Genomic DNA, 19596 nt, shown 5'->3' with positions numbered 1-19596 from the left:
AAATTACTATCATTTAGAACCAACCTTAGCTTAGTCACCAGGAAAACCATTTTACCCACAAAAGGGACATCTTCCCCAGCTTTCCAATGTCACAATTACAGATTATCAACTCTGGTTTAAGGTTTTGCATTAAATGCAACATACTTATTGAAACAGTCACACATTAAGCTCTATCAGTCACAGCATCTGATAGCTGTGGTGGAACATGTACCAGAACAAGTCAGAAGACTCGGTTCAGATTCCTGATTTTTACCATCTATTAGCTATGTAAGTCTGGGCAAATCATCTAGCCCTGCCTTCTATAAAATGGGATATTATCTTACCTATCTTGCCTGTAAGTATTAATTATATAAAATATTTTATAGGACAATATTTTATAAACTTTGCAAAAGTTAAGTGGTATTTTAATTACATTATTTTCCAAATAGATTTTGTTTTTGTTTTTTTTTTTATTTCAGCATATTACGGGGTACAAATGTCCAGGTAACATATATTGCCTTTGCCCCACCTGAGTCAGAGCTTCAAGCGTGTCCATCTCCCAGACGGTGCACACCACACCCATTAGGTGTGTATATACCCATCCTCCTTTCCCCCCTCCCATCTGCCTGACACCCAGTGAATGTTATTACTATATGTGCACTTCAGTGTTGCATTTTCCAAATGGTAGATTTTGATAAGAGGGGCAGTGGAAGGTAGAGAGAGCACAAAATCTCAAAGGGGAAATGTTACTTTTCATATAGCTATTGAGCAGTATACTCAAACTTTTACCCCTGTTCAGAGTTCTTTCTACCAGAGGTTCCTTCCTGCTGTCTATAATCAGACTTAAAGTGCCAACTAGGATTTGGCATTTTAATAGGAAATAAAGTTTTCAAATGAAGAGGCTCTGGGTAAAAGAGAAACTTAATTCACTTCTGTGTAGGGCTTAACCAAGTGGTTCTCAATCAGGGGTGATTTTGCTCCCCAGGGGACTTTGGCATGTCTGGAGACATTTTTGGTTGTCACAACTAAAAGGGTACTACTGGTATGCAGTGAGTAGAGGCCAAGGATGCTACAAAACATCCTACAATGCACACAACAGCCCTCCACCACAAAGAATTGCAGAGTCCAAAGTGTCAGTAGTGCCAAGGCTGAGAAACCCTTGACTAAGCTAATACAATTTGCTCATATTCATTCTTTTCATTACCAATCACCCATCCACACTTTAGCTAAAAGTTACCTTTTAGCTAAATGTGCAAGGAATTTTTGGTATTGAAATTACAATGGAGGTTTAACTCTTCCAAACAGAAACCTATTGGGGAAAAAAATACATCTATATATAATCTGTATTGTACCAATTCATAAAAGAAAAATAGTCCTTATAATCCATTTTAATGAACTCTTAATTTTGTAATAGTTTTAGATTTACAGAAAAGTTACCCAGATAATACAGGTGTTCCAGTGTTCCTATATACCCCCCATTCAGTTTCCCTATTAGAATCTTACATTACCATGGTACATTTGTCAAAACTAGGAAACCAACACTGGTAAATTACTATTAACTAAACTCTAGACTACATTTGGATTTCACCAGTTTTTACACTCCAGGATTCAATGCAGGCTACCATTTTGCATTTAGTTATCATGTTTCCTTAGTCTCCTCTGGTCTGGGACAGTTTCTCAGTCTTTCCTTGATTTATATGACCTTGATAATTTTGAAGATTACTAGTTGGGCATTTTTGCAGAATGCCCTACAGTTTGTGTTTGTCTGATGTTTTTCTCATTATTAGACTAGGGTTATAAGTTTTTAGGAATCATACTCTATTTTAACAAATGCTAAACATGTATTAATGTCCTATAACACAGTTATCACTTATTTGTTAAAACAGATAGCTTCTAGGTTTCCTTCTTCACTGAGATGATAAGATGATGGCAAGATTTCAATTTGCAAAAATAATTACTCTGAAATAGCCAAAACAGAATCTATTGTATCAAAGAACCTAATCTTACTTAGAAATTGAACTCCCAATATCCTCAATTTCAGATGCCAACTCTTGCTCAATGTAACTAATCTCAAAAGAAAGGGTAGAAACAAAGATTTAGTTGCAAATAAAATTAACAAATAAATTAAACACTAGTACCTCAGCATCTTGTATCTTTTCAGTTAGACCATCTAATTAGAAATGTACAAAAAGAAATAAATATAGCAATATTCAACTCATATTCATTATTGCTGTTATATTCCAGCTTAAATACTTCAGATTCTACTCACCCGAGATTTCTAATTCTGCCCAGTGAGATTTTTTCCCATTGGCTACCTCCTCTGCTGACATGATGGTATAAATTCTGCGAGGATCTGGAGGATCATATTTTTCCTTTGGCATCCCTATTAGTCTATAAAAAAAGAAGATTAACAATTAGTATAATCTTAATAGGAAAAAAAGAGAAAATGGGATGATAAGTTTTTTCTCTCTCTCACTGCCAGGTTTTTTTTTTTTCTCTTCCACTGTAGTATAAGTCATTTTATACTACAAATCCTCACTTGAGGAAAAAAAAAAAAACATATCTGCAGTAGACCGGTCTCTTGCAGGAACTTACTAATAGATGCCTAAGGGAAAATGCAAACAAGAAACAACACTGGACTTTGCAGTGGTAAACACTGTGGTTTTTTCCTAACCCCTTCCCTTCATTCAGTTGCGCTGCTTTCCTAGACAGACTGATGTTACAGTTTCCTGAATGAACTCTGACTAGTCTAAGTAATTGTATCCTCCTTCACTTAGTGATATTCAGATATCCCATGCTTAAGACAATCAGCACAGACATTCCCCTTGGTACAGAGATTAGTTCAAAAGTATCCAATAATCACAAAGCCTCAAGATTCAATCTATGTTTATGGGAGAAGCAGGCTTGTCTCTCCTGCTGGTCATAAATGAAGAATAACCCAAATTGCTGCTGGCAGCCATTCAACAACTGTAAGAGAAGCTAGCCATAGAAGGCAGAATCTGGAAAATAGAAAACAAAGTCAGAGTCCTCACTGAATCACACCTGTAGCACTCCCAAACACTGGCCTTCTCAGATACACAAGCCAACATAGTTCCTTTATTGTTTAAGCTAGTTTCAGTTGTGTTTTCTGTTGCTTGCAATCAAAAGTATCCTAATTAGGATGACTACGTATCTTAGCTTGCCTGGGCCAGTACTGATTTATATCTGTTGTTCCAGAAGTAATTTTTTATCATTCCTTTTCACTCTCAAAAGTGTCCAATGTGGATGAGTTACATGGCCAACCTAATCAAAACCAGTACTGTCATGAGTCACTTAACACCAGGGATATACTCTGAAAAATGCATTGATAGGCAATTTCAGCATTTTGCCAACATCACAGTGTATACAAACCTAGATGGTATAACCCTGTGGTCTCCAACCCCTGGGCCATGGCCCTTTAGAAACCAGGCTGCACAGCAGGTGGTGAGCAAGCGAAGCTTCATCTGTATTTACAGCCACTCCCCATTGCTCGCATCACCACATAAGCTCCACCTCCTGTCAGATCAGCAGCGGCATTAGATTCTCATAGGAGCGCGAACCCTACTGTAAACTGTGCATGCGAGGGATCTAGGTTGCAAGCTCCTTATGATGATCCAATGCCTAATGATCTGAGGTGGAGCTGAGGTGGTGATGCCAGTGCTGTGGAGTGGCTGCAAATACAGGTTACCATTATCAGAGAGGTTTGACTGTACAATAAATGTAGTATGTCTGAATCATTCCGAAACCGTTCCCCCACAGTCTGCAGAAAAGTTGTCTTCCATGAAACTGGTCCCTGATGCCAAAAAGTTTGGGGACTGTTGGTATAACCTATTACACATCTAGGCTATATGGTATAGCTTATCATTCCTAGGCTATAAACCTATACATTATGTAACTGTACTGAATACTATAGACCACTGTAACACAATGGTAAGTATCTGTGTATCTAAACATAGAAAAGGTACAGTAAAAATATGGTATTATAATCTTACATCACTGTCCACTGTTGATTGAAACGTTCTTATGCAGTGCATGACTGTATTATGCCACCATCTTCATGTAACAAAATAATCACTGAACCATCATCAGTGATGACCAACTAGACATAAAATTCCTCAGATGTGCTAAGTAAGAAGGAGATGACAGATGTCCCTAAACTTATTCAAGGGGTCTGATACAAGTCTTACTACTTGGTAGTAGGCAGGAAAAAAATCCAGTACAGATCTAATATGAATAGAAAATGATACAAAGTCCTGAGCTTAATTAAACTCCTGCATGCTGTCAGTAAATTGTCACATAGTATTTATAGTTGGTTCTTTGTTCATATTTTAATACATACACACACCAACCCCCCTCAAAAAAAGTATCTGAATCTGGTACCGTCTCTAAGTAGAATGCAGAACTTCCATCCCAAATGGAAGATTAGTTTCAAGTGGTCTGAAATTTGTTACATACAGAGAATAAAGAAAAATTACAGGTATTCTATCAAAAAATCAAAGCTAGTTTATAAGAGTACAATAAAAAATTTACCACACAACCATTTTCTCTCATATTTCTGAAGGGAAAATAGTCATTCCTTTCCATTTATGTAAAGGGGGCAAATCGAAAGTTTTCCATATTTGTTCATGTGTAAACAGTAAGAGGTTCCCAAGTTTCTGAGTTAAGCTTCCTCAACTCTAATCCTATCAATTTGGGTGATACTAAGCCATTTTATTTTCCATAAATATCTTTGAACTTCATATAGCACAAAGAATATGATCATTTTCCAGAGGAGAAAAACTTGATTTCTACTACATTCAGCCTATGTATAATATTTCTGAAAATAAGGTTTTTACCAGAGTTTTTAGAATTTCTACTGTACACCATAAGGTACATGTATCTCTGTAGGTACTTTTGCATACTAATATAAGAATCCACAGAAATACAGGATTAAGTAAAGCCAAACCAAATTGATCTAAATCCAAACACATGCTACATAATCCATTACCTACAATGACGATGGGTAAAAAACGAAAACTACTAAATAGGTTTTATTAATTTTAGATCATTTTTATAAAACACAAGACATAGGATTAGAAATCAACTTAATCTGACTGTTTTAATATGGTTCCCACGAGATAATATGTTAAGTAAGGGGACGGTGAGTTATTTCTGTGTGGAGGCATGTACTTTTTATAATCTCTATACAGTTCCTGCCACATAGTAAGCGCTTAATATGTATTTGTGGAATGATCATAGGCTTTATAATCCTAAAATCTACCACTTTCCTCCCACCCTTCCCTTCTCAAGCTAATTAACATCCTATGCTTTTCTAAAAATTAATCTAAAGAAATAGTAATAAATCTACATGTTTGATTTTCCCCAATATCTTTAAAATCTAGATAAGAGAAGTCGCCATCTTTTCTGGCGCTCCAATTATAATCTCTAAAATAGATACTATATATATAACAATTTTTTTAATTTTTCATTTTTCCATCTTTATAAGCCCATTAAAATTACAAAACCTCTTCCTTAAAAACCAGCTCCATAAAATGTTTACCAATATCTATAATAAGTAAAAACCAAAGTAATATTAATACTGCCATATTACGGGTCAGAGGTCTATTTTGGATTCAATTAGGATGCCAATAAAAACACAAATCACTTAATTCTTCAACATGATCTAGATTTAGATCATCTAATTGAAGCTAAAACATTTTTCATTTAACTATAATAACTAATTTAGTATAGTTCTAGTCACTACTACTCCAAACATCAGGTTTTTAACCGTACTATTAAAAACTCGGATTCAGGAAATTAGCATTATTGAATCCTTCTGTTCAGCTTTATTTTCCCTTCTCAGGTCCTCGGTATCAACTTTCCACCTTATGGGCATACAACAAAAATCAATTTCAAAATAACTTAAAATTATGAAATAATCATTCAAATGTAATTTAAATCTCTAAATGTGACACTGATATTCTAATAGTCTCATATGGGTCAGTCCAAGGCTTAAATATTGAGTGATGAACACTTTTCATTCAAGAAACAAAATTGTTTTATTTGGGAAAACCTAGCACAGCTAATTCCTTTCCTTATCTTTAATTTCAAATTGATAAAGAGGCAAGTTTTTAAATTAGTTTTTCCCAAGAGTTTCTAATTTCTACAACATCTTATACCAATTCCCAAAGGATTTTCCCATTACATCAATCTAATTTATAGTGGAGATCCTGATTACGAAACAAAGTAAACTGCAACACATTTTTAATTTCCCATTTTTCAAGACCATTTCAACATTATGAAAAATACTCTACATAGTTCCCCAAATACTAAGCTGCATTAAACCTGCCATCCACTCTCTCTTCCTTAGCGTATCACTTAACAGCCTTCAGAGACTCTACTGTAAAATTTCTGAGAATAACCATCAGTCCTAGACAAGGAATCTGATTAACTCCTACTTCTTAGTCCCTATGTGAATTATTCCAGTTTTAATCTCTATCATCAAAGGCTGACTAAATACTACCAACCACATAGTGAAAGTTTTCATAAATTTGTCAGGCAGTCTTCTGTTCCATTAAGCAAAAATTTCAGATAAACCTGTGAAATGCCAACTTTATAGAAAATGTATTTTAAAGCCAGGCACAATGGCACATGCCTATAGTCACAGCTACTCGGGAGTATCACTTGAGGCCAGGAGTTCCAGGCTGCAGTGTGCTACGATTGTGTTTGTGAATAGCCACTGCATTCCAGCCTGGGCAACATAGCAAGACCTCATGTCCTTAAAAAAAATTTTTAATGTATTTCAATTTTTTTAATTACAAGGAATATTATACATAACACTAGGGCTATTTTACATAGAAAAATTTAGATTGGAGTCTCCAAAACTGCAAATAAAAGATACCTACATAACATGCTATTTCAATGAATATAGTATTAAAAAATACATATAAAATACACCCAATATGCCCAAGTATACTATTACTAAAGAATTCCAAATCTCAGGTTTTATATCTAGGACTAGGAAAATAAAGCAGCATAATTCCCCCTGACAAAATAAGCTGAGCCAAACCTGAGCAAACTGTTGAAAAACAGAACTAAACTTCCATAAATATTGGTCATCCAGAGGCACTTATAAAAACAGTGGCCTCTATCTATACTGTATGTAAAGATGTAAGTCCTATATCTTCCCTCTCAACACCGTAAGTTTAAGACCATTTTATCTCAGTCTATAGTTGAGCACAATTACTATTATTTCCTTTAAGATTCAGACTAAGAAAGAACGCTACAACCACCAAAGACTGCTTCATAATGAATCACACACTTCTAACTTAATGGGATTCAACCTGAAATATGAATCATTAAAGATGTACCTATTTCCATAGAAATTTTAAGTGATCATTTCAATAGTAGTTCACAAAAGCAATTATGGGCAGAGATGCAGATGCTAGCAGAGTTCCTAAAACTGGAAGAACACAAAATTAAGCCTACATTAGATATTTCTGTTTATGTTTTAGAGCAAATGTCAATGGCATTACATTTTACAAATTCTCAGATAAATCTGTCTTATATTGGCATTTATTCCCAAAAGTTATGGAAGGGAAAACACATTATTTGTTATTTAATGAATACTCACCTTGACAAACATCCCATTCTTCCCATCTGGTCTTAAGCACTCCAAGCTTCCTGAGAAAATGTGTCCACATTTCTCTTGTTTAACAGAGCAAAATAACTCTTGCACTGCACCATTTTTGAAGTTTCTATCTCCTCATCAATATCTACTTTTAACTTAACTTTAATTAATATATAACAATTAATCATTAAAACTGTCATACAAAATTTATGCCTTACCTGAATGGGCTTACTAGCTAATGCTAAAAAAAACTGCACCTCAAAAATCATACTGCAGGCCGGGCGCGGTGGCTCACGCCTGTAATCCTAGCATTTTGGGAGGCCGAGGCGGGCGGATTGTTTGAGCTCAGGAGTTCGAGACCAACCTGAGCAAGAGCGAGACCCCGTCTCTACTAAAAATAGAAAGAAATTAATTGGACAACTAAAAAATATATAGAAAAAATTAGCCGGGCATGGTGGCACATGCCTGTAGTCCCAGCTACTCAGGAGGCTGAGGCAGTAGGATCGCTTGAGCCCAGGAGTTTGAGGTTGCTGTGAGCTAGGATGACGCCACAGCACTGTAGCCCAGGCAACACAGTGAGACTCTGTCTCAAAAAAAAAAAAAAAAAAAATCATACTGCATATAATAGGATCACACTGGCAAAATTAAAGATTGATGGAAATCAAAAGAGTTCAGAACACACCTTGGGATAAAAAACAATTTCACTAGCAATCTCATTCCATTTCCATATTAAGGGCCTCTGGGATGGCATTTGTCTTTAGTTACATATTCAACTAAAAAGTCCATAGATGATAAATAATGCAAGCATTCAAAAAGAACTTTTCATGACATCTCCAGCTCTGTGACCATTCTAAACAAAATAAACAAAACCTATGTTTGATGATGGTGAAGTCACTCATCATTATGAAAAAATAACCTTCAGACTTTTGGAGTCTCATGTTTCTGACCAGTTTAACATTTATTCAAGACACATTTATTGCATGCCTACTGTTGTCATTTATTGTACCAAGCACTAGGGCTTCAACAGTGAACAAGATAAGTATTGTTCTTACTCTCATATACCATTTTCATGGCACTGCTTCAAAAAGAAAGTTATAGAATATTTTACTTTTAAATAATTCTCATAAGAGGCCAGGCACGGTGACTCCCAGCACTTTCAGGAGGCCAAGGTAAGAGGATCACTTGAGCCCAGGAATTCAAGACCAGTCTCGGCAACACAGGGAGACCATGTCACTACAGAAATTTAAAAAATTAGCCAGGCATGGTGGCACATGCCTATAGTCCTAGCTACTCAGGAGGCTGACGTGGAAAGATTGTTTGAGCCCAGGAGTTTGAGGCTGCAGTGAGCTATGATCACACCACTGCACTCCAGTCTGGACAATAGAGCCAGATCCCATCTCTAAAAATAAAATAAAATAATAATTTAACATTTCTTCTTGTTACAACTTTTTGTCCTTCATCAGGTAGTTGCACTGTTCCCTACTGTCACTATTCTGAAATGAGTAGAACTAAAGGGAAAATAAAACAATCTTATCACAAAGGATGAGGGTGTTGAATAATAGATAACTTCTAGAAGGGTCAAGGACAAGTGGAGAGAATAGAGTTCCCAGGACAAGAATGGCAAGTTTTAAATGGCCTAATATTGGGCAGTAGGACTGAAGATAACAGATTAAACATATACTAGAATATTTAACTGGTCTATGTTTAAGCATATACCATAACTGGTATTAAGGTGATAGATAGCAACTAGCTTCCAAACCCAGTGATCATTTTTTTTCACAATCCTTATTAGCAAACCAAATAATTAGATAATAGCAATAACAAGGACTCCTCTTGGTCTTTAGAAATACTTGGACTCATATGTATTATTTCTAGTCAGTTTATTCTTAGTTATCTTCTTCATATCCCAAGTCAAACACTAGCTATCTCCCCAAACAAAATGCACTGGCATATGTGGCAATAAAACCCCTAGGCCTACAAGATGATGAGATCTTATTGGTAGGTCTTTCCATAGGTAACCAAAGATAACTTTATGGCAATCCAGAGAAATACAGGAAACTTCTAGTTCTGGTAAGAGCATGGTCTACTTGTCAGTTAAAGTACTACCAGGAAGACAAAAAGGAGAAAGAATTACAATATAACTCCTTTTCTGCACATTCAGAAATTTTCTCCCATATATATGATATAAGAAAACAACAGCAGCAGCAACATGAGACATAAATAAATACTAAAAGGAAAAACACAGACTAGGCCTGGGTTATGAATTTACCAATCACTTCAAAATTTCAAAATAATGCTACTATTAGACATGTTTCATTTTATTTCATTAACAATCAATTTGGACAACCTAAGCTCTTTTCTATCATTCCAAACTAGGTCTTATTCTCCACCTAACAATCACTCTGCTTTAATGCCTTGTATTTAATGCTGCCCACTTACCTCAAGATACTGAATGCAATCGAATTATCCTATAGAAAATGGAAGGTGATTAGAAGAGCTTAAAATTGTCAACACCAATTTTTCCAGGTGGACTATGATTTCTTATCCTGACTCCTATCTTTCCACTTCTTTGGTTTAGTCTGTGTTTTCTATTTCTTCTGATACATACATTCTCATCTATTTCAATGGGTATCAAGTTCCTATCCATCCTTTCTGGCTTAAGTCATCTTTTACCTCTTCCTTCCTTCAGGATATTTCCCCATGTAGAAATCAACAAGCTGATTCTAAAACTTACATGGAAAGACAAAGGATCTAAAATAGTCAAAACATTTTTGAAAAAAAGATGTAAACTTGGATGTACACACTACCTGATTACAGACTTATTAAAAGCTACAGTAATCCAGACAGTTTGGTATTAATGAAAGAATAGACACATACAGTTCAATGGAACAGAACTGAGAAACTAGAAATAGATCCACACATATACAGTCAACAAAGGTGTAAAGGTAATTCAATAGAAAAAGGATAGATTTTCATCAAATGGTGCTGGAACAATGCAAAAATCCACATGCAAAAATAAACAAACATCAATCTATACTTTGCATCACAATACATGGATCATGAGCTTAGCAAACCAGCTTAAGCTGGTTAAGCTTCTAGAAGAAAACGGTGAGAAAACAATCTTTGTGACCTCAGATTAGGCAAAGATTTCTCAGCCGTAACACAAAAAGCATGATCCATAAAAGAAAAATACTGACAAATTAAATTTCATAAAAATTTAAAAATTTTTTCTTTGAAAGATGAATGAAAAGACATGGTAAGATTTGAGAATAAGTATTTGCAAACGCATATCTGAAAAAGCACTCTGGAATATATAAAGAACTCTCAAAACAATAAAACAATCAAATTTTTAAAATGGCAAGATTTGAACAGATATTTCACCAAAGAATACACATTGGTAACAAGTAAGCACACTACATTAGGCATCAGGGAAACGCAACTTAAAATCACAAAGAGATATCACTACACATCTATGAGAATGATTAAATTTAAAAATTGACAATATCTAGCACCAACAAAGATGTGGTGCGTGTACACACACACACACACACACACACACACACAGGATTAAAAGACAACTTGTCTCAAAGTGCCACAGTGCTGAAGTGGAAGAGATGATACAACTTCCAGCAGGCCATGACACTGAGCTAGCTCTTAAAGTATGAACAGGAATCAGTATTTCTCTCAGGGAAAGGGGTTGTAGGTAGAGAGGTGACAGATGATCAAAGCAAAAATAAAAGCATAAGCAAAGACACACAGATAAGAAATAATATGAGGACAACTGCAAGTACAGTATCTACAAGCAGTTCAGGGTTGCTGAAAAATATCACCAGAGCCCTGGAGAGATGGTACTGTACAGGTGAGCAAAGGAAAGGTATGGGAAGCTTCAAAAATCTATTTGTGCTTTTCTGACTTTTTCCTAATACAGATTTTCCTAATATGAAGAATTGCCATCCATATGAGTCTAATAATAAACGATACTACCAATCCTAGTTGCCTTCTTCCTTCATTCCCTTTTGCTTTCTTCTGCTAAACTCAATAGCATTGCTTCTAGTCACACATCTTAGGGGGCCTATATCCTCTATTCATTCAGCTGTCACATTCTTAAAGAAATTACAAATGCCTTAAAAGCCCAGTACTTATATTAGATATAAAAATATTCTTGTCACTTCCCATGACATAAAAGCAAACTATAGCACGACATTCGATTATCACCACACTTAACCCCAGTTTTTCAGCATGCACAATTATCATCACTAGTAAAGAGATTCAGTTGGCACAAGACTCAACTCTAAAATGTGTACTCAAACTCTTTGAGACTCAGAGAATCCACTTAGGGTGGACTGTACTACCTATCTCTAATTTGGGATTCTTTAGGAGCATCAAATGATGGTAACAATAATCACCACCACAGCTACCACCAATTAGCTACTACATATAAGTAATTTACCTAACTTTATTTGACTTAATTCATTTCTCACAACAATCTTATAAGTATTACTACTTCAATTCTAGAATTCAGAAAACTAGTTTAAAGAGGTTGAGAAGCTTGCTAGCAAGCAGCAGAACTGGACTTCAAATCCAATTCTACTACACTGATCTGCCTCAAATATTTGCCTTCAATAAATCCTTGGTCGGCCGGGCACGGTGGCTCACACCTGTAATCCTAGCACTCTGGAAGGCCGAGGTGGGGCGGGGGGGATCGCTCAAGGTCAGGCGTTCGAGACCAGCCTGAGCAACAGCGAGACCCCGTCTCTACTAAAAAATAGAAAGAAATGATCTGGACAACTAAAAATACATATATACAGAAAAAATTAGCTGGGCATGGTGGCGCACGCCTGTAGTCCCAGCTACTCGGGAGGCTGAGGTAGAAGGATTGCTTGAGCCCAGGAGTTTGAGGTTGCTGTGAGCTAGGCTGACGCCACGGCACTCACTCTAGCCAGGGCAACAAAGCGAGACTCTGTCATTCATTCATTCATTCCTTCATTCCTTCATAAATAAATAAACAAATAAATAAATCCTTGGTCTTTAAATAAAATAAACCCTCAAAATGATAACTCATACTATTATCATAAATCTGAAATTCTACTTTCTTGGATCAAACACTATAATTTTATTGTTACAGTATTTTGGTTACAATATTACTGGGAAATCTATATTCCAAGTGGCAACAATTTGGAAAAAATAAGCCTGGGTGACAGAGCAAGACCCTGTCTCCAAAAAAATAAATAAATAAAAGAACAAAAAAGAAGCTGGTTAAATATAATACAGTCATATGACAGTACAATAAGCCTCCTTTCTCTCTTCTTTTTATGATTAAATCAATTGATTTAAATCTATCAACTCCCCTTCCAGACACTACCAATTTCACATCAACGAACCTAATGTCTGAATTTCAAGCAGCCAAGATTATTATACTTGAACGGGATAGATTTTTAGACCAAAAAGAAATAAAGTCAACAAAAAATAATTCAACACAGAGTTGTCTCCCAAACTGCTAATTATCTAACTAATTACACAGCTCTTAGTCAAACCCAAAGAGATAGTAAACCCTTTAATTAAACTTCTTGTGGAGAAAAAACTTAAGATATCCCACAAACTTACTATGCTGAGTACACAGACCCTCCTCACATGCAACTGTTTAATCAACTCAATTTTTTCGTTAACAAAGTGTTCAGATACAATGCAGGGAACTTTTCACCAATGCCCTCAAAAATATCGTTTTTCTTTTATGTAGTACTAATGTAAGAACTGCCTATAGGTCACCATGGTGTCTACCTATGAAAAAGGGATATAAGAATATACTTCTATATTTTAAGACGGTTAAGTATCTTTGGATGAAATAAAGTAGATCAAAACAAATTTAATGGAGTAGTACCTTCTGGTTATTTACAGATTAAAAGCATCATTCCCATATGCTAACTACAACATAGAAATTTTTAAATATAAGGCCTGCCCTAAAAATCCTCTATGTTTTGCCTGTTCATTCCTCTCCTCCTCCCTAACCCCTAGCAACTACTAATCTTTTTACTGCCTCCACAGTTTTGCCTTTTCCAGAATGTCATTTCAGTTGGAATCATACATTACATAGCCTTTTCAGATGGGCTTCTTCACTTGGTAATATGCATTTAAGTTTCCTCCATATCTTTTTATGGCTTAAAAGTTCATTTCTTTTTAGCGCTGAATAACTCTTCATTGTTTGGATGTACCAGTTTCTTTAGCCACTCACCTACTAAAGTACATCTTGGTTGCTTCCAAGTTTTGGCAATTATAAGTAAAACTGCCACAAACATTCACATGCAGGTTTTTGTGTGGACATAAGCTTTTGATTCACCTGGGTAAATACCAAAGAATACAATTGCTGGGTCAGACAGTAAGAGTATGTTTAGTTTTGTAAGAAACTGCCCAAACTGTCTTCCAAAGTGGCTATCCTATTTTGCATTCCCACCAGCAATGAACTCCCATTGTTACACATCCTCCCCAGAATTTGTGTTATCAGTGCTTTGGATTTGGCCATTCTAATAGCCATAAAGCAGTATCACATGCTTGTTTTACAAAGGGATTTTTAATTAAAAAACAAAAAGACATTTGACTACATATGAAGACATACATAAACTCATTTTCAAAAATAATCTTGTCATAATTCTAATAACCTAGCATGCTATCAATATTGAGAAAGCTGTATATTACCTAAAGACATCAGCAAAATGCTAAGATAATCTTGTACTGTAAAAATTACAAAGATTAATAAAATGAGAAATAAAATGCTGCCGAATAAGGTAGGTAGTTTTAAAATACTTATAGAGTCGCAAAATGAATGAGCGTATAAAAAAGATCACTGTCCATTTTAAACATCCATATTCTCTTTCATCAAAAGCAGAACATTAAGGTTTTTGTAAAATATTTTGTTTTTATAAGTCTAATACTACGGCATATAATTTCTCTAAGGAATTTCTCTAAGATTAATTCATCTGTTGTACCCAGGATATTTTTCTGAAGTTTTTTTCATACTCTGAGAATAATTAACCTAATTTTGCTTAATTTTTAACAATGAATGTTAAATGTTTTTCTACCAGAAATCACTCATATGCACATATTTTTAAAAATCATTTGGTATTATAAAACATATTAAAATAAGGCAAACTGTGTGTCTAATGGAAACACTACATTTTATTTTTATTTTTTTTTTTTTTTGAGACAGAGTCTCACTCTGTTGCCCTGGCTAGAGTGCCGTGGCATCAGCCTAGCTCACAGCAACCTCAAACTCCTGGGCTCAAGCGATCCTCCTGCCTCAGCCTCCCGAGCAGCTGGAACTACAGGCATGCGCCACCATGCCCGGCTAATTTTTTCTATATATTTTTAGTTGTCCAGATAATTTCTTTCTATTTTATTTAGTAGAGACGGTGTCTCACTGTTGCTCAGGCTGGTCTCGAACTCCTGAGCTCAAATCAATCCGCCCACCTCGGCCTCCCAGAGTGCTAGGATTACAGGCATGAGCCACCACACCTGGCCCATATTTTTAATTTATAGATTCAAGATATATACTGGAGAATATTTATGTACATACATAAAGCATAAAGATCAATTCAAAAGCATGTTTAAAAACTTACTACCAAGAACACTTAACACTGTATTTATCCATCAGTTGTTCAATAATTTTAAATTCAAGTAAAATACCCAGGGTTGTTTTTTTTTTTTTTTTTTTTTTTTGAAGAGCCTAAAGGTCATTTATAAATCCTCAAGGATAACAGATTACCCCCAAGCAATAATTTCCCTTCCTGACATAGAAAATATTTGTTATCCCAACAACCTCTGAGCATAAGGTAAGAAGTAGAATCATTGGTAAAAGCTTCATCTCTTCTTTTTGGAACCAAAGTGCAACGACAAAGGTTAGGTCTGGGTGTTGGTTACCTACTGAAAACTTCCCTAAGATGTCTAAATCTATGGCATCTATACAGGCAAGAAAAGATTTTTTTAAGCCATCAGTGTGGGCAATAAGCCAAAAAAAAAAAAAAAAAAAAAAGAGAGAGACACCCTTATTGACCAATCCCAGTAGCAGCAACTAAATCAAGTAGCTAAACTGAAAATATGAGAAAGGTCTACTGAGTAAAACTAATGGTAGTCTAAAAAATAAGTACTGATTAATAACTGTCATGGCTCTCTCCAAGAAATACTAAAATAACAAATCACAGTCTCCTATGGGCAGCACATACTAAAGTCCCCTCTAAAAAAGCAGCTCTCAACCAGATGTGATTTTGCCACTCAGGAAACATTTGGCAATGTTTACAGACATTTCTGGTCATCAAAACTTGGGTGGGGCAGCAGGGGTGTTACTGGCATCTAATAGGCAGAGGTCATTGGTGCTGCTAAGCATCTGCAATGCTCAGTACAGCCCCCCACAACAAGAAATGTCTGGCACAAAATGCCAATAGTGTTAGGATTGAGAATCTGCACAAATATGACCTAAGCATGAATCCAGAGTATTGTATCTGTTAAACACACATTTAGAAAATCAAGTACTACTGCAAAGAAATCAGTATGTCAGAGAAAGAAAAGTCAAAGGTTATGAGTTCAGTCATAAGTTCTTGGCCAAAGATGACATTCTGACCAATTAAAATTGTCTCTAGATAATCTCTAGATGCTAAGAAACTGCAGATAGCTCTTCCACCAAAGGCTGAGCATCCCAGCAATTTCCAAGAGGAAACAAATAACAGACAAATAACTATCTTTCAATGACCACCAACCATGTAATAAACATTATAAATTAGTGTTTTACACACATTAATTCACTTAGTAATCACAACTCTAAGTTGGAGGTATTTTAATTACCTCTATTTTAAAAAGGCATAGGGATGTTCTGAAACTTGCCTTTGGTTACATGGTTAGTGGGTGGCAGAGTGGAATTTAACCCAGGCAGTCTGGCTCTACAGTCTCAGTCCTATCCATGAAACCATACTGCCTCATATGGTAGACCTGGAAAAGTATGACGACAGAGTAGAACAGAGAAAACCTTTACAGGAATTCTGAGCCTTTCCCTGAGTACTAAGCAGTAGCCACTGATTTCTGGGTTTTGGGCAAGAGAGCTAAAAAAGACACAGCCAACATAACTAACTACAGGAACTACCCAGGATCAGAAGACAGATAAGCTTTCTAGGGGGGAAGAGTGTGTAGGTATGTAATTATTATAAATTTTACTAATATAAAGTATATGTACTACAAAACTTAAAAATTATAATAAAATGTACAATACTCATTGTAAATTCCACATAGCCAACTGACTCTCACAGAATGTTTTACAGTTGACTTATTGAACTCGTTTCCATAGACAATCTATGGTTGCAACTGACAAATGAGTACAGTTTTAAAGTGAATGATGGTTGATAATTTCATTTATATTAAAAAGATAAAATTGATGCAACAAAGACTTGTCAGAAATTCACTTGTTTACCAATGACATGAGCAATTTCTTTGCTGATACAGGTTGAGTATCCCTAATTTGAAAATCCAAATTCTGAATTGCTCCAAAATCCAAAACTTTTTGAACACTGACATGACGCTCAAAGGAAATGCTCACTGGAGCATTTCAGATTTTTAGATTAGGGATGCTCAACCAGTAAGTATAACACAAATATTCCAAAATCCAAAAAAATCTGAAATCTATAACACTTCTGGTCCCAAGCATTTCAGATAAGAGATACCCAACCTGTAATGGCCTTCTAATACTGGAAGAATATTTCAACTTCTTGTGCTATTCACAACAGACTCAGAACATATTAAAGTTTAATCTGGATTATTAACATTTCCACCATCACTTTAAGTTTAGACAACCATTAAGCTTTATTTGAAGCATGTGTCTATTTCCATGGTGCAAATACTCCCAGCATGCATTTGTGATACAAAAGTTCCCACGTGAATGGCAGACTTCAGGCTACCAAGTTAATGCCAATGAATGAGGAGCTAGGAAGAAATGCTAGCACAACATTATATCGTATTTCAAATGTAAATAACCTCAAAAGCACAGGTAATGATAAAACACAATAAAATAATTAAGAAGCAATGAATCTTTGTTTCTAATATGACTTAATTTTATGTTTATATAATTTAATTTTTAATTAGTTGTGTTTTATAATTGGCTTGCAAAATTTCTGAAAAATAACTGGCTCCCTGGAGCCAACACAAGCCAACTCTAGCACACCACTGTAAGTATATGAAGTCTTGCCTTCTCTCCTATAGATCCTCAGCCCCTTGAAGTCAATTCTATTTCTATGAAAAATCTGAATAAAACATTGACTTGCTCTGTGCTGTATCCAGTAAAATTAACTTACTTCTCCCACTGTACTTCCAAGGAGGTTCATTTAATAAGACCCAGAAGTTAGAGTTGTTTTTTATTTATTAGAATGTGTACATCCTATTATATGAGAACAGAATTTAGAAATAGAAGGAAAGAAGGATCATATGTGGTCCAGTAGTTCTCAACGTTGGTTAGCCTTTAAGGAAGAAATAATAGCAATACTATAGAAACTCTTCCATAAAGTTGAGTTGAACATTAACCCTAACACTGAAACCGGACAAACACAATATAAGAAAACTACATAACTCATGAACATAGGTGCGAATTTTTTTTTTTAATTTTGGCAAATCAAATCCAGCAATATAAAAAAAAAAGGTGATACGTCATCATACCAAGTGATAATTACCCCAGGAATGCAAGGTTGGTTTCACATTCAAAAAAAAAAACAAAAAATCAACATAATCCACCTATTTAATATTTTAAAAATACGTATGATCATCTCAACAGATGCATAGAAAGCATTTGAAACCCCAACAGCCATTCCTATTTTAAAATAAAAAGTCGTGTTTAAAAAATAAAAGGGTGTGTGCTCAGCCTGATAAAGCAATGGAAATTCTGAATGCTTTCCTCCTAAGATCAGAACCAAGGGAAGGATGTCTGCTCTCACCTCAACTTTGTATTAGAAGTTCTAGTCCTTGCAATCAAGCAAGAAGGAAGATATAAAAGTCATCAAGGCCAGGCGTGGTGGCTCACGCCTGTATTCCTAGCACTCAGGGAGGCCGAGGCAGAGGATTGTTTGAGCTCAGGAGTTCGAGACCAGCCTGAGCAAGAGCGAGACCCTATCTCTACTAAAAAAAAATAGAAAGAAATTAGCTGGACAACTAAAAATATATATGTAAAAAAATTAGCCAGGCATGGTGGTACATGCCTGTAGTCCCAGCTACTCAGGAGGCTGAGGCAGGAGGATTGCTTGAGCCCAAGAGTTTGAGGTTGCTGTGAGCTAGGTTGATGCCACGGCACTCTAGCCCAGGCAACAGAGTGAGACTCTGTCTCAAAAAAAAAAAAGTCATTGAGATTGGAAGGAGGAATTAAACTTATCTTTATTCACACACAATAAATCATATATATGCAAAAAAATCCTACAAAATCTACAAAAAAGCTACCAGAACTAATCAATAAGTTTAATAAGGTTGCAAAATACAAGATAAATATACCCCCCCAAAAAAACAACTGTATTATTATACACAAGTAACAAGCAAAAGTGGGAATTTTTTAAAATACCAGGATCAAAAATTATAAAATAGAGATAATATGAAAAAAAGATGCACAAACCAGTACACTGAAAACTACAACACATTGCTAAGAAAAATTAAAGAGCTAAAGAAGACATACGTCGTATTTATGGATCAGAAGACTCAACATTGTTAAGATGTTAATTCTCCCCAAACTGACTTACACATTTAACACCATCCCAGTGGAATCCCAGCAGGTATTTTTTTTATAGAAATTGACAAGCTCGTCTACAATTTACATGAAATTACAAAGGACCTAGAAGAGCTAACTTTGAAAAGGAAAAGTAAAATTGGAGGACTTACACGATCTAATTTCAAGTTATTATAAACCTACAGTAATCACGGCAATGAGGTACTGACATAAAGGCAAACAAACAGATCAAGAGAACAGAGTCTAGGAGACACAA

At 35.4% G+C, this 19596-nt stretch overlaps 1 protein-coding gene across 1 annotated transcript in view; it reads right to left on the bottom strand.

Annotated features, from left to right (window-relative positions):
- The window catches only part of CNOT6L (CCR4-NOT transcription complex, subunit 6-like), a 95563-nt gene that overhangs the window by 55643 nt on the left and 20324 nt on the right, over window positions 1-19596 (bottom strand). Inside the window, exon 2 of the mRNA XM_012650997.1 lies at window positions 2249-2370. Coding sequence (XP_012506451.1) covers window positions 2249-2360 — 112 coding nt within the window. The 5' untranslated portion in view covers window positions 2361-2370. The remainder of the gene's footprint in view (window positions 1-2248; window positions 2371-19596) is intronic.

Source organism: Propithecus coquereli, unplaced genomic scaffold (genome assembly GCF_000956105.1).
Source record: "Propithecus coquereli isolate 6110/MARCELLA unplaced genomic scaffold, Pcoq_1.0 Scaffold343, whole genome shotgun sequence".
Taxonomy (NCBI): domain Eukaryota; kingdom Metazoa; phylum Chordata; class Mammalia; order Primates; family Indriidae; genus Propithecus; species Propithecus coquereli.
The sequence above is the reverse complement of the archived record's forward strand: the minus strand, read 5'-3'. Positions and strand labels throughout refer to the sequence as shown.